The 15,295-nt window shown below is 47.0% G+C and overlaps 5 protein-coding genes across 5 annotated transcripts; 3 read left to right on the forward strand and 2 right to left on the reverse strand.

Moving 5' to 3' along the window:
- Positions 1–737: 737 nt before the first annotated feature.
- Positions 738–4,775, forward strand: TGAM01_v205498 (hypothetical protein; the record flags this gene model as incomplete). The annotated part of the gene is made up of 3 exons (XM_024549651.1): positions 738–929; positions 990–4,113; positions 4,597–4,775. The coding sequence occupies 3 exons, from the start codon at positions 738–740 to the stop codon at positions 4,773–4,775; spliced, it is 3,495 nt and encodes a 1,164-aa protein (XP_024405600.1).
- Positions 4,776–5,170: 395 nt separating this feature from the next.
- Positions 5,171–5,495, forward strand: TGAM01_v205499 (hypothetical protein; the record flags this gene model as incomplete). The annotated part of the gene is made up of 2 exons (XM_018802816.1): positions 5,171–5,393; positions 5,449–5,495. The coding sequence occupies 2 exons, from the start codon at positions 5,171–5,173 to the stop codon at positions 5,493–5,495; spliced, it is 270 nt and encodes an 89-aa protein (XP_018663933.1).
- Positions 5,496–6,845: 1,350 nt separating this feature from the next.
- TGAM01_v205500 (hypothetical protein) lies at positions 6,846–8,012 on the reverse strand (the record flags this gene model as incomplete). The annotated part of the gene is made up of 1 exon (XM_018802817.1): positions 6,846–8,012. The coding sequence occupies one exon, from the start codon at positions 8,010–8,012 to the stop codon at positions 6,846–6,848; it is 1,167 nt and encodes a 388-aa protein (XP_018663934.1).
- Positions 8,013–9,465: 1,453 nt separating this feature from the next.
- On the reverse strand, positions 9,466–10,972 carry TGAM01_v205501 (hypothetical protein; the record flags this gene model as incomplete). Its single annotated transcript, XM_018802818.1, has 5 exons — positions 9,466–9,931; positions 10,037–10,449; positions 10,491–10,598; positions 10,676–10,695; positions 10,789–10,972. The coding sequence occupies 5 exons, from the start codon at positions 10,970–10,972 to the stop codon at positions 9,466–9,468; spliced, it is 1,191 nt and encodes a 396-aa protein (XP_018663935.1).
- A 1,862-nt stretch (positions 10,973–12,834) lies between these two features.
- TGAM01_v205502 (hypothetical protein) lies at positions 12,835–14,286 on the forward strand (the record flags this gene model as incomplete). Its single annotated transcript, XM_018802819.1, has 1 exon — positions 12,835–14,286. One exon carries the CDS (start codon positions 12,835–12,837, stop codon positions 14,284–14,286), a length of 1,452 nt encoding a protein of 483 aa, XP_018663936.1.
- Positions 14,287–15,295: the final 1,009 nt, after the last annotated feature.

Consider the following 15,295-nt stretch of genomic DNA (forward strand, 5'->3'; position numbering starts at 1 on the left):
CGTAGGTAGACTAATATCATCCTTCTTACTAAGTGCATATTCCTTCCTTGCTCATGTGACCCGTTATGAAAGTTCCCCTGAGACCAGCCTTGTGCAGTATTAAGCCGGCTATTGATAGTACATGTATATTGCCAGATGAGGCTCAACTGCAGCTTACATGTAGGGAGCCTCGTGCAATGCCACTGTAAAAATTCGCGCATCAGCTAGCATTACCATCATCAAAGCTTCACTAAAGTGGCACTTGGCTGTATATCAGAAGGCCATGATTTTAAAAAATTCAGAACAGAGCCACGAGCTCTAATGAGAGTGCAGATTCTGGCGTACGAAGCGACGCATTTGCGTCAGCAAGACGTGACGCCGAACGCCATACAATGTCGAACGCAATCTCTAATCCAAAATCTACGTACCGCTAGTCTCCTTTGCCGGTTGGTAATATCCGCTTACTACGATTGCTGCCACATCCAGACGAAGATGCTACAATACGATGTGAACTTGTTCATTACCCTCTTCTAAGCTCAGGGAAAGGCACTCACCTCTACGAGGCTCTATCTTACGTATGGGGCTCTGAAGAAAAGCCCCGTCGTATTTGCGTTAATGGAGATGACTTGTATATTACTGAGAATCTTCACACGGCGCTATCACGTCTTCGAGACAATTCATTTGATCGAATCATATGGGCCGACGGCATTTGCATTAATCAAGACGACAATGAAGAGCGCAGTCTCCAAGTTCGATATATGATGAACATCTACTCTAGGGCAAGCCAGGTCATTGTATGGCTTGAAGAGTCGATAGAGGGTACCTACTCAGGCGACACGAGCCAGGCAATCGAGGAAATAGGCCGTGCTGCGGATGGCCGGTTGACCAAGTCTTCAAATGACAAGGCGATACGCAAGATTCTTCAACGATCGTGGTTCCAGCGCATATGGGTAGGTTAAATAGACACTACAATTGAATGGTAGACATTTACTGAATACCAGTCGCTCTAGGTGCTCCAGGAGGTTGCCGCTGCTAGGCACGTCCTGATCATGTGTCATTCCATAGAGATTGACGGAGACGCATTCTGCGCCGGGTTAACAGCCTTGAATCTAACCCTCAAAGACCCAGAACTACAGAACCGAATCCGTTCAGCGATATACCTTATAAAAAACGCCGGTCTCCGGCCTAAGCATATCGCTGGTAGCTTTGACAAATTTTCTCTTGACAGACGCTCCATGGGGGAATTGGTAGACATGTACCACAACCGCGATGCCAAGGACTGGCGAGATAAAATTTATGCTTTGCTGGGTATGGGTGTAGAAATTCCGCCTGGTCTGACGCCTAACTACAATACTCCGTGGAAAGACCTCTTTCATAAACTAGTCTCTTCCTTTACTGGAGAACAAGCATCTATCAAAACCTGGAACAATCAGGACTTCGCAATAATCAAGACTCACGGGCGTGTGATTGGTACGGTATCCTCTATATCAACTTCTGATGCGTGGGACGATAAACATAATGTGGGTGTGAATATTCACCTAGAGAAAGACTCTGACTCTGACTCTTATTATAAAGAAGAGCACAGCGTCTGGACCATGCAAGCTTCCGCGAAGCTCATTTGTCGGGATGATATCATTTGCTTTGTGCCAGGTGCATCGAACCCCATGATCGTCAGGCCATGCGAGGATTATTTTGATGTTATTATAATTGCCGCTACTCCTAGGCATCTATCTTTGACTTCTTGTAGATGGCCAGAAACCTCTCCTCACCGTGAACTTCTACTTCTTTGGAACTGGGGACTTTCTCCAGAAACCCTAGGTGACTACGAAGGGTTCCTAAATGGTCGAGTTCCTGGATACATGGATCACCTAGGGAAAGCAGCCAGATTGCATTGTATCGGGCAGCTATTCAAAGATGCAGGGCTATATCGTGACGCGGTCGATAGATTTGAAAAATCAATAGAAGCTTACCATACTCCACACGGAGGGACTTACCTACAGTCTTTACCTACGAGTACGACATACAGCCTGGAGCGGAAAGCTGAAAAGTTGGCAGTGGCAGCTGATATCTTAGGGCGAAGAGGAGATTACGTTGAGGTGACAGAGCACGGAATAATCCAGATTGCAGAACTACATGACACCCAAATGATGAAGCTTCTTCAGCACCACCATGATGGTCAAATTCCTATCACTGAGGATATTTTAAAGGCGGCGGTGGGAAATAGCAGCAGTGGCGAGGCATTGACGAAACTACTTCTCAGCCAGTCCAGCGACATTAACCTTATTACCGAGGAGGTGATGAAGACGGCCGCGTTGAAACATGGAAACAGCCTAGCAGTGATGAAGCTACTTCTCAATTGGTGCGGAGACCAAGCTCCTGTTACAGAAGAGGTGGTCAAGGCGGCAGCGGCAAATGACGGTACCGGTTATGAGATAATACAACTACTTCTCAACCGGTACGGAGACCGGGTACCTATTACCTTGAAAATAGTGCAATATATCGCCAAGAACTGTCGTGTAAAAGTCATGGAACTACTTCTTGATCGGTTTGGAGACCAGATCCCTGTTTCCGAAGAGGTGATGCTTGCAGCGGCAAGAAATACGAAAGACTTTGCAATGATGAGATTACTTTTCGAACGGCGTGGATTCTCCATCACCCGAAAAATTAGAAAACCGCTTATTGAAAGATATTGCACTTTGGAAGACAGGAAGCGTTTCATTAGCCAGTATGGTCATCAATTACCACTTACCAATGAGGTGGTGACGATGGCGGGTTCACGCTATGCCAAAGACTTAATGGTACTGCTTCTTGACAGGAGCCAAGATCAGAATACTATCACCGAGCGAGCAATGAAACACATATTGTACGAGTTTATCGGAATTGGAGATGTAATAAAGATGCTTCTTGACCGGCACGGTGATCAAATCCCTGTTACTGAAAGGATTGTAAAAATTATTACAGAGAAGTATGACAGACAGATCATGAAACTGCTTCTTGACAGGCGTGGAAATGAAATTCTTTTTACCAAAGAAGTGCTGGAGGCGGCAGCGAAAAACAAATCGAGTGGAGAAGAGGTAGTGATGGAGCTGCTTAAACGATACCAAAACCAGGTTTCCGTCAATACAGACGTGGCGAAGTTCATTGCTGGGCATTTCAATGAACAAGTGATGAGATTCTTTCTTGACCTGTGTGGGGAACAGGTGCCTATCGACGAAGAGGTGATGAAAGCAGCAGCAGAGAATCGGTATGGGGAAAAAGTAATAACAGTGCTTATTAGTCGGCAAAAACAGACTCCTATTACCGAAGAGGTGGTAAAGGTGGCCGCAAAAAATGCCTCTAGTGGTATATTCGAATCACTTCTCAACTGGCTTGGAGACCAGGCCCCTATCACCAAAGAGGTGGTAGCAGCAGCAGTAGGAAATGAAGCGACTGGAGACAGACTTTTACTATTTCTTCTTGATAAGTATGGGGACCGGGCCCCTGTTACCAAGGAGGTAGCGACAATAGCAGCAAGAAATAGGAATTACGGGATTGAACTACTAACACTGCTTCTTGATAGAAGAGGAGATCAAGTCCCTATTAATGAAGAGGTGATGATAGCAGCAGCAAGAAATGAGAATCACGGAGTCAAACTGATAACGTTGCTTCTGGATGAGCGTGGAGACCAGGTTTCGATCACTGAAGAGGTGGTAACAGCAGCGGCGGGAAATTATAAAAGCGGCAAAGAGATAATGACTATACTTCACGACCGACGAGACCATACACCTATTACAGAAGGGGCGGTAATAGCTGCGGCAGAAAACCAGTCTTGGGATAAAGAAGTACTGGGACTGCTGCTTAACTGGCGCGGAGACGAGACCCCTGTCACTGAGTCTGTGGTAAAAGCAGCGGCAGGGAATAAGATCAAGGGTTGGAGGCTATTGGGAATGCTCTTCGATTGGTTCGGAGACCAAACCCCTACTTCAGAAGAGGTGGTAAAAGCAGCAGCGGCAAACCGCGGCGATGAAAAAGTGATGGAACTGCTTCTCGACCGGGGCGGACCCCAGCTTCCCATTACCGAGGAAGTCATTAAAGCGGCGGCAGGAAACTCCTTTAGGGGCGAGCAAGTGATGAAACAACTACTTTTCCGCAGAGGTCAGATCCCTATTACTATAGAGGTGATAAAGAAACTGGCCGAAAACTTTTCGGGGTTCACAATATTAGAAGTTCTTCTCAGGCAGTGTGGAGACCAGATCCCCGTTACCGAAGAGGTAGTCAAAATTATTGCTGAAGCATTCGCTAGCGATATAATGAAATTATTTCTTCAAGTGTGCGGGGGTCGGATCTTGATAACTGAAGAGGTGATGCAGATTTCAGCAAGAGAACATGATGGAGAGGTGATGGAATTGCTTCTTGATCGGTGTGGAGATCAGATACCTACCACCGAGGAGACAATTAGGGCTGCGGCGGCAGAGAACTGGCGTGGCCATGAGGTAATAGAGCTATTTCTTGACCGCCGAGGGGACCAAGTCGTCGTTACTGAGGATTTATTGAAGGCGGCGGCGGCAAGTTCTTCGAAGAGCGTGAAGAAAGTAGAACTGCTCCTGAAACGGCGCGGAGACGAGGTCGTCATAACAGAGGAAGTGGTCAAGGCTGCAGCTGGCAATAGGCGGAAGGGAGAAAAGGTTACTGCCTTTCTTCTTCGCGAACACGGGGATGAGATTATTGTGACTGATGATATCATGAAGGCTGCTGCAGGGAACGAGGAGAGTGGAGAGGAAGTGATGGCTTTACTTCTTGACCATCGCGGAGACTAGGTGTTTGATAGCATGTGTAGAGAAACTGGTATTCTCATTCACTTTAAGCCCAATTATACAGCGGCTGAATGTGATATCGTCGTGTAAGTATAGTAAGTGTAGAATATGCAGGTAGTTCTTGTAGCTAGACTACAAGTATCCAACCAGTCGTACTAGTTCTTACTTATATGTATACATAACTAGTGGGTAATTTTATCTCTGATATGTTTTGTCCAACGTCTACAAGAATAACATCACTTACTTACTCATTGACCATATGATACATGTAGCAAGCGCAAAAAGAAGAGGAAGTGCACACGCATCAACAACCCGCAAGCTGCTTACACCACGAACACGAAAGTAAGAATCAAGGACAGCTGTAGGGTCTCCATCAGCTCCAATAAGACAGCTTCAAGATGCATCGTGTCTCCAGGCCTCTGTTCTTAATGCATTTTATCGCCGGTTCAGTAGGAGACAAGTGGCAGCCAGGTAATACTTCTCCAAAAAGTCCAGTCGCAATAAATAAGACATCGTCCATGCTTGGGCCTCTTCTCGCTGCTACTGCTGCTACTGCTGCTACTGCTGCTACTGCTGCTACTGCTGCTACTGCTGCTACTGCTGCTACTGCTAGTTTAAAACGTATTTGGCACTTGTGTATTTTGACATGTGGCCTGGCTGCTTTATTGAGCTACAGATGGAGTGCTGGATAACTTCTCCCTAGCCCTGAACCTCGTCAAGTAATCGACGTTGACTAGGATGTAAGAGTGACCTTCCACAGAGGCGGGGGATATGGGCCCCACGAAATCCATGCACACAATTTCCCATGGTTCCGCCACCCCAATTTGCCTTGACATGGTTCTCGGTAGTCGTGGAGCCGTCTGTTGACAGGTCAAGCAAGTTTTGCAATAATGGTCATTGTCGCCCGATCAGAGTTGGCCAGTAATACCTTCTTAGCAATTCCTTTGCCATCATGATCTCCGAAAAATGGCCTCTTGCGTCGCGGTATCTTTGTTGCACTTTGGGTACCTGGTGTGGGAGTATACATTCGCTGAGGGATAGGTCCATTTCGCAGTAAAGGAGTTTCCCACAATGAGCTCGGTACTTGAGCGCTCTATTCTTGACAACGCTCGTGCCCAACATTGTCGACACAGCTACAAAGCTTGTGAACAAAGGTGTGGCCGTCCAAAAAATCTATTTGTCGCCGTACTGTATCCCAAACTGTCTCACTGTCAGCCAGATAGTATTTCCAGGGAAAGGGGGGAACGGGGGTCTGCACCTCTCTTCCAAGATTCTCTACCCTTCTCTGAAGGGCTTCCAACTCAGCTGGAGGAGGGGGGGAAACGCATACGGTAAGCTGTTAAAGCAGCACAAATCGCCATGGCGATTAGGCCTACACTCATGATAATGTCAGTAGTGGAGATGGACATTTTTACGTACCTTGAATCGTTGCGGTGGCGGTGGCGGCGGCGTCAATGAAGAGACAAGGAACCAAACAAAATACACAAGCTCGTGTCCATATTTAACTTGTGTCCCAGACTCATTAGCAGTTGCTCTTTCTTCACATTATTTGGGTAGGAGGCAGGTGCTACATTAGCAGTAACTAATAGATATATGGCAGGTCTACTACAGCTAGCGCTAAGGTATTTCAATTAAGTAATATTAAAGGAAAGAGTAGCTTTATAAGTAGTAGTGATAGTAGTAGTAGTAATAGTAGTAGTACCAGTAGCAGCGGTAGCAGCGGTAGCAGCAGTGGTGTATGCAGGAGGTACTATAAGTGAGTTCTCAGTATAGGCTCCGTTCATTTTAGACCCTTGACAGAAGTCTAGACGCCTGATAACGGTTCCATAAGATGATCGATTTACATCATCTTAAGCCATGCCATCTAAATCACGGTGTCTTCTAACGATGGTGTGATGGAGAGCCGTAGTGACAGATCATGCCATGTACAGATCCGGTTAAACTCTACTTGTTTGTCAGATTCTTAGTAGTAACCTCACACTTTCACATATTCAAGGTCATAGTGGACAATAGGGAATTACATCAAGTCTTCTTAATTGAGGTATTTTCTCATTCAAAAAATAAAGCAGGAAGCTATACTTCACTCCAGCCATCTATCAGCTTCGTGAAGATGCTTCGCAGTTTTGCATGACTAGTCCCGGTCCCATGAGAGACATGCTCTGACCATAACTCCCGGATACTACCATGAGTATAATCCACATAGGGACCTACGTAAAGCCAATTTGCCCTGTTTTCATCTCTCACATGAGCCTTCCAACTAGCATCCAGTGGTGACCCTTCTATCCCAAAGTCGTGCCAAGCCCGGATTGTCGCCTTTCGCTCATCTGTAGAAATCATGACCGCGAGATCTGTAGAGCAGTGCAGACAAGAGTTGAATATCCACTGGCCTGGTGATTCGTAAGCTAATTCAATGCTATCCTCGAGTAAGGTAACTTCTTTGAGCAGGATGGACCCTTCGTGCGGACTCATGATATTACACCAATGTACTATGACATTGATAGACGATTCTTTCCAGTTGCGAGATCCCACAAGTCCGCCCATCGTTATACGCATGTGCGGGCAGACTGGGATACTGCAACCTAATTGGTCTGGGAAGAGTGGCAAAGCGGTATTCGTATTATTGCTGATTTTCCATTCTTCACGTAGGATGAACCGTCTATTGATAATCCTGGGCTCTGCGGCATAGAACTCTGTAAGTGGCGGCGTGAGTGAATACTTCGTACGCGTATGCGTAAAAGTTTGCATCAGCGCCGCAAGGTATTGCTGATATACATTGCCCAGGCGCGAGAGCTTAAGTGCAAGCTGTATATGGTAGTGCTGGACAGAATACTGCTCGACTTCAATTCCTCGGGAGCTTTCAAGGCTGCAAGGGACAGTCCTGACAGCCCCGTACTTGATAAGCATGAAGGCCGCTGGCACATCTGAGGTGTCAATAGGATGTAGTTTGCAGCATTTCAGGCAGACCCAGCGACTTGGTAAAGTGTAAGCCAGCCCTACCCAAAACCCAATCTGATGTTCAAAGGAGAGCTGTGGGAGCTCAATATCCCATTCTTGGAGTAGGACTTGCCGAAGCGCTTTGCAGGTATGTGAGAGGAGGAATTTATCGTGCAGGGCCAGGTTGTCAGTAATAAGAACGAGAATGTCTAGCGGAAGCTGGAGAATAGCGGCCTTCTGATTGCGGCGCCAGAACTGGCAGCGGCCTTTGCGTAGCAGTCGACGTAGAAGCCGCGAATGATGCATTTTAAAATACGCGAAATTTGTCTGAGAAGTGGTCACTGAACTTGAGGGGGGTTTCTAAGAAGGGACCGGCCCTTATTATACTTTGATATGCTCCATGAAAGCTACGTAATCGTGCGCCAATGGCGTTTCCTACTGATTCGATGAGTTGTTTTCCCTCTCCTGTTTTCAGCAGAACATTAGCCAGGTGACTAGAGAACGCCGTGGCGCACGATGATAGAGAGTCAACAAATGTCTTCTACCCACACCCTTAACTTGAAGATGTCAATTCAACCACTATTACCGGCTTTAGTATTTCCAATATACTGATTATATGTAATGTAGCACTCGCATACAACACTCTTCTACACAATCACCACACTGACACTCGTCACGAGGATACATGTAGCTAAACAATTGTTCCTATCAAGATAGCCATGATAGTACGTTACCAGCTTATGATTATGAAGCCAAAAAAAAAAAAAAAAAAAGAAACATACAACAGCCGGTGTTCGCTGATGGTCACCCACTCAACTACTAATCTGCCTCTCATTGGCTTGACTCTGGGAGAGCAGACGGGATCCCGTATTTTCCAATGGATATGGTCGTATGTGCTTGAAGTGGTGCTGAGTCTCCTTATATTGATAGCCAATGTTCGCTGATGGTCACCCACACACATATTGTTTTGTGGCTTTTGCTTTGGCGCGTACGGAGGTTTTTACTCGGCATCTAAATTTGACAGCGCTTATTCGCAATATCCACCCAGGTCGGAAGTCACTACGCGTATCTGGTACCCCAGCCATACAGCGGTAATTGTCATAGCCAGAGACGACAGACATGAGCATTTTCACCATGTAATACTAAGTAAGTATTGATCAACAAGATTGATCATATTCTCTGGAACCGCAGGTGCTAGTGGCCAGTTCGGATGCTAGCTGCAGCGCCGCTCCCTATATCCTGGGCCGTGGTGCCAAGGTAACAGGGGGTTGGCAACACGGACGTACGAGGAGCAACGACGGATAGGCAAGCGATTGATAATATATCGCCATGCACATTACTTCTCGTATTGATCACCGGCATAGAAAATACCAGAATTCTTTTGACTATACGCCACAGTTGATATAAAGGATAGTAGGTAGGCGTAAGCCAACGTTCCAGCGCTGTAGCTGTTCATTCATCTATATAGGATATTAGTTTGAAATATGGGATATATGAAATAGCCATGCAAGTCCCGTAAGGGCGATTGCTCATCCCTCGAGACAGGTATCATCGGATATTAGTTACTATCGAGTGACAAAGGAGATGAAAGAGAAGACAAGAAATCAAAAGATTTTCGGCAACACACCGCCGGTAGTACCAGCGCCTCGGCCGTTAGTATAGCAGTACATCAAGAAAATTTGAAGCTTTTTTGAAAGGGTAGAAAGGGTACCATGGCCGTTCGAAGCAGCCTCATCGTTGCATCCGGTCATGGTCCCATCTAATGACCCCAACCATCGTTCTTGCTGTCAGAATCACTGACAGAGCGGCTGTCGTTGGTTACTGTCACACGCGTGGTACGAGTGATGGCAGGGGCGTGTGAGCCATGGTGCAAATGCTCCGTCGACTCTGATAGGTTCTTCATGTTCATTCCCTCCTCCTCTAGCTGATAATAATCCTTGTTTGCGGACACGGACGTCTTAGTGGTACCACCGCCGCGACCATAACCGCTTGAAACTTGGTTGGATCTGCCGCCAGAGTGTAGCATGCCTGTTCCCTTCTTGATGGCAGGGATAATGCCCGCTTCTTGAATAATCTTGGGAATGCAAGGCACGCAGAGAATAAAAAATCCGCATGTCATTTCGGCCGAGGCCCAGAACACGATCGGGCCAAGCGTGTAGATGGAGTCGGGGGAGTTACCGTGCTTCACTGTCACGTCGACTCGGAAAGATGCTGCAACGATAGCACTAAAAAGACCATGATAATTAGAATATGAGCTGTTTGATTTTCACAAGCAAAAAGAAATCATTTTTATCCAGTGGGATTTCAATTGAAAGATGGGCTTTACTCACAGCACACCCATGCCAAAAATGGCAGCAACGCCAAGTCTCTTCTGCCACGTCATCTGCAGGGTCCAGATAATTTGCTGTGGCAGACAGAACATGGCAATATCAGATGCAAGCTGAATGCTTGCAGAAATGACTTGCAGCGTATACAGATTCCAGCATGTACCAGGGACTGTAAAATCCCAGATGCGCTGATGCGGAGTGCACTGGAGGTTGAGAGAAATGATGATGGCGATACCAGCCCCAACCTGAATGACCGAAATCACAGCGGCCCCCCAAAAGAAAAAGCTTTTGGTTTTTGAACTGGGAACAAACAATCGAACCCATTCAATCATGATGGCTACTTTTAGCAGCGGAAGGACGAGGGAGTAAAAGACACCGAAAATGAACACCCACTGCATGTGCGGCATATCAGTTTTCTGTAGTTACAGAGTGGAAATATCCAAAGGCGACTGCTTACGTAGGTCGTTGGAATGACATCTTTGAGCCGGACATTCCATGCGTGAACAAGGTAACCAGGATACTTGAGCATCTCAAGCGTCGGGATAATAGCGCCCCAATAGCAACCCTATTCGAGTATCAAACACAAGATTAGCCACGACACACTCCTCGTTTTCTGCACGGGTAACATGATGGGTCACGGACATAAGCCAGTATAGCCAAAACTAATATAATGCAAAGACGCAGTTAGTAAATGCGTATACAGCACGACGCTTGACATGATAAGTGAACTGTCACCATGCAGCGGGTAAACTTACTTTCTTCTGCCTGGAATTTCTTCACCAAAAGGACTCGGCCGTAAATTCGAAGGGCAAAGCATAGCGTCGCGACCACGCAAGTGAATATCTGGACGCCCAAAGCAAGTCCGTTGCTATTCGGAGGATTGTCCAATATCGAGACCTCGCCAGGAGGTGCCGGAATGGCAGGGCCGTTGAGATCCATGATGAGATAGGGTTTAAGTTTGCCAAGACAGCAAGTTTGCCAAGACAGCGTGTTGGGAGAAAAAGTAGAAATGTTTTCCGTCAACCAAAGATAAGATGTCTGCTCGTCTTTGGTATGGACGTCCTCCCTATACAAGACTAACTGCTGCGTGCCGCGCTCTGGTCAGTCTACGAACACTCTTCGTCTGTTTAACCTCTCCTCGTCACGTAGGTGGAACTTTCTCCAAGATAAAGTTGTTGGATGGAGATGGCTAGGTGAACGTCAGGAGAAAGAACGTTGCATCCAGGCGAGTCCCTTTCACAAATCAGAGGACGGGAACTGATGCTCGTACTATTACGGCCAATGCGTAATCTAGCATCGTCCCAGGATTCGAAACGAACACGACCGGGTTCACCATGCTGCTTACCAGCACTTGCTGCACTTTTCCATACGAGTAAACGGAGTACTGAGCCGCTGGGATCAGTAATTACTGTAGTTGGTTCAAGCCGCGGTGTTGCCTATGGTCTTACTGAAAACTCTTCATGGACTACTTTACCCATTTGCATTAGCTTCATTCTGTACGTGATTCCCCTCAGTGATGTGTCAGAAAATATTTCCGAAAAAAATTGTAGATCATCCTCGTTCGCCGGTCCTTCAATGTCAACTACCATCCCTTGATCATCTTCGGCTGGAGGAAAGCAAAGCAGGCCGGCTTGTGACATGGTCCACCCTTGCTCAAATTGTCGCGACTCGGCATTCATCCACATTACAGCCATTCTAGGTTAACACCGCATCCTCCGGAAGCCGTCCGCGCGGACCGCGGGGCTAAACGGCCAAAACCCTGACTAGAAGCCCGAGATGGAAATCCCATCGCCCCCCATTGACGACGGTGCCGGGATCACCAAAGCCGGCGCACGGGATGAGGTTCCCTAGACGTAGAGCGTTGTCCCACATTGCTCTTGCTTGCAGGTGATAGACCGTGCTAAACAGTGTGGAGCGTAGATGTCGATAGCGTTGAATCCATGCGATAGCCGAGAGGGTGTCTAACAGCGTTGAGACATTGATACTACTACTCACGTAGCCCCCCACGTTGGTAGTATATTATACACGTATCTACTGATGCTGAACCCCAAAGGAACTATAGATATAAAATTCGTTGAGATTGGTAGGTAATGTCCTCTGTACACATAGATATATGCACATGTGTGGAGCATGCAGGCACACCGGCAGCATGCAGAACTTGGCAGACTTGACATATTGCTACCTTACCTACCTAGTATGTGTCTGCCTGGGTAAATGCACTAGAAAACACGGAGTACATACACAAGGTACATTCTCATTGTACAGTATGTAGGCCCGTATGAGCGGCAATTCTTCCCCTGAATTCTCCACCGCATTTGCCATCGGGTTTCCTCGTTACAGCCAGGTTATGAAGTTAACAAGGATCTCGTTGGAAGAATATCGCTTTTCAGTCTCCACGGTAGCATTCAACGGCGTCTTTTAGGTATAATGCAGGAAGGGGAACTGGGATAGCTTGGAATCTATCATTTCCGACTACGTTAGTTTCAAGGCTTGGCTCATATGTCGCATTAATAGACCTGATTGCATATATCAAATCCAACTTAGCGTCTTCGCTTGACACGATAGCGTTGCTCAAGAGGAGGGGAAGAAAACACACCGTAAAGGTAGTCTTGATTCTACAGATAACATATTTAAAGACATTGAAGGGGAAGCAATGAAGTTCCAAATGAAAGCAGATTGAGAGCAAGCTGAGAACTCTACCCAACCAATAACGCCATTCTCTAATACTGAGCTTTACCCCCTATTACATAGCTTAGTTTTCTTTTTTCTTTCCAATTTCCTTTACGCCATCAGCCGATACCATGGCACCCAAAGAAGAGGTATTCCATATTCATCCATTCGGATGGGAAAATGGTCCCGAAGAGGAGAGGTTCAAAGTTTCTACTCTGGATTACCTCTCAGTCATCACTTATAACAATTATGCATTGTTCTTCAAGATTGACGACGCGGCCAAGCCTCGGGCTGTTGAAATTATGAAGCAAGGCCTTGCGAGGACTCTTGGTCAGGCAAAGCATCTATGTGGCACTATTGAAAAGGATCCTGGTGGTGGCCACTCGTACGTGAGCAAGAAGAATAGCACCGCCCGCTTGTTCGTACAGTGGCTCGATGCACCAGAAGATGCTGACAAATACCCGTCCATCGACGATATTGAGAAGGCGAACTTCAGTGCGGTGCCGCTTGGTGACCTCAAACTCTGGAGTGTTAATCCAATGACCTATGGCGAGAAGCCCGAGGCTCACCCTGACGCTAGCCCTATCGTGGCTGCATTCAAGATGAACTTTATCAGGGGCGGATTAGTCTTCAATATGCATCACCATCACTACTCTAACGATGTCATGGGCTGGGCCGGCTATACTCGTCAACTAGCGGAAAATTGTTACGCTGCCTTACACAAGACTCCCTTTCCAGCCTGGGATCCCAAGAACCAGGATCTTTCGCCCTTCATTAAGACAGAGCCACCTGAAGATCAGAAGGTGGCTGGGCCTCCGGCACCAGAACGCCATCCCGGTCACATTCAAGGAGTGTCTCTGCTCTTCCACTTACCCAAGAGCAAAGCGGCCGAGTTGAAGAAGCTGGCCACGCCAACAGACGGGTGGATCTCTACCTATGATGCCTTCTCTGCTTTTATATGGCGTACGGTAACTCGTGTGCGTACCCCTATATTTAACCCGGATCCAGCATCAAAGATGTTCTGGGCGGAGGCCATCGACATGCGCAGGCGCTGGCACAGCGTCCCTCCACGAATTCGGGGCAATGTCATGTTCGCAGCTCTATCCACAACCGCCCCTGTCACACAGCCAACAATAGCTGAGGTTATTTCAGAGTGGCCGCTGTCCAAGATAGCCCAGTATGTGCGCCAGATGACGGCCAGTGTGACTCAGGAGGCCCTTGACAAAACGTTGGACATGGTGGCTACAGTTCGCGACAAGACAAGCCTTAATATCCGTATAGACTCCCTGCCACCCATGTCGATTCTTCAGACCGACCACCGGGATGCTAGCATAGCCTCGACTGACTTTGGCTTCGCAAAGGCCATTACCTATCGCCACCTTACAGATCGTATTACTGAAGGTGTCATCATCATTTACCCGCCCCGCAGCAATGACCCAGAGTCAGATGAGGGCCCAGAAGTGTCCATCTTCTATGAGAAGAGATTAGCACAGACTCTTATCGAGGACCCTGAGTGGAACAAGTACTTTGAGTTCAGAGGTGTTGATGCTGAGGATGCTACTGCTGCAACTGTTCTCAACTAGTCGGAGTCAACAACAAGCAAAAGTCCCTAACTGTTGGACCCCCCCTTGTGGTTGTTTGTGTGGTTATTGGTGTTTACCCCTGGGCTTCTATTTTAGCATATACTCGTAAGAACACCGTAGAGGTGGAGTGCCAAGAACTACATAGGGACTGCGTCAGGCAAAGGTCGACCAACTTATCTACATATACCTTAGTCTTTGATATTCATGATGCCAAGGTTTTCTTGCGTCTTCTTCCAAGTGTTGGTTCGAAATAATTGTCCGTACTAATGCGAGGACTACTAGCACCCTCGTCACGTACTCCAATGGCTCCCAGGACGAGCTCGGAAACACGGGATAGGGGGCAGTCACCTTTCACAAAACCCAAGCCACCAAGGCCAAAGGCTGCCTGCCAAACGCAGAAGTATACAATGCGGAAGCAGTCGGGGCCCACGAAGCAATCAAACTCACTAGGGAGCGGATTCAGGCCGACCCAGATATCAAAGAGATCATCCTCTTTCTAAACAATTGAGCTATAGTCGATAGCATCTTAGGCAAGACACCGCACTCCTCGCAAGGGGCCTATATAGCCTCAGGAAAATCACCAAGGACCTCCAACCAAGAATACGCACCAAAGTAACCTGGGTCTTTTCAAGCACAACGACATCCACAGCAACAAAATAGCGGACGAACTCACAAAGGAAGGAACAGAACTTCCAAAACCACCCTCCAAAACTGCAACAATAACCCACATCAAACAGTAAGCCAAAAGCAAGAGGAAACAGCTCAGGGAGCTAGACTAGGACTAGAACCAACCGCCTTACTACAAATATGTAGATTACTTAGTGGACATTAACAATAACACAAACAAACATACAAAAAAACAAACGAGGACTACTAGTAAGGTACATAGTGTGGCAAGTCATGCAATAGTCGCATGATTCCAGCATTTTTGACAGTTGTTTGTAACCAACCATATTTTTATCACAAGCTAGTAAAGATTAGGCATGTGCTGTATATCTACTTCGTACGT

The sequence above is a fragment of the Trichoderma gamsii genome (genome assembly GCF_001481775.2).
Source record: "Trichoderma gamsii strain T6085 chromosome Unknown Scaffold_17.2, whole genome shotgun sequence".
Lineage (NCBI taxonomy): Eukaryota > Fungi > Ascomycota > Sordariomycetes > Hypocreales > Hypocreaceae > Trichoderma > Trichoderma gamsii.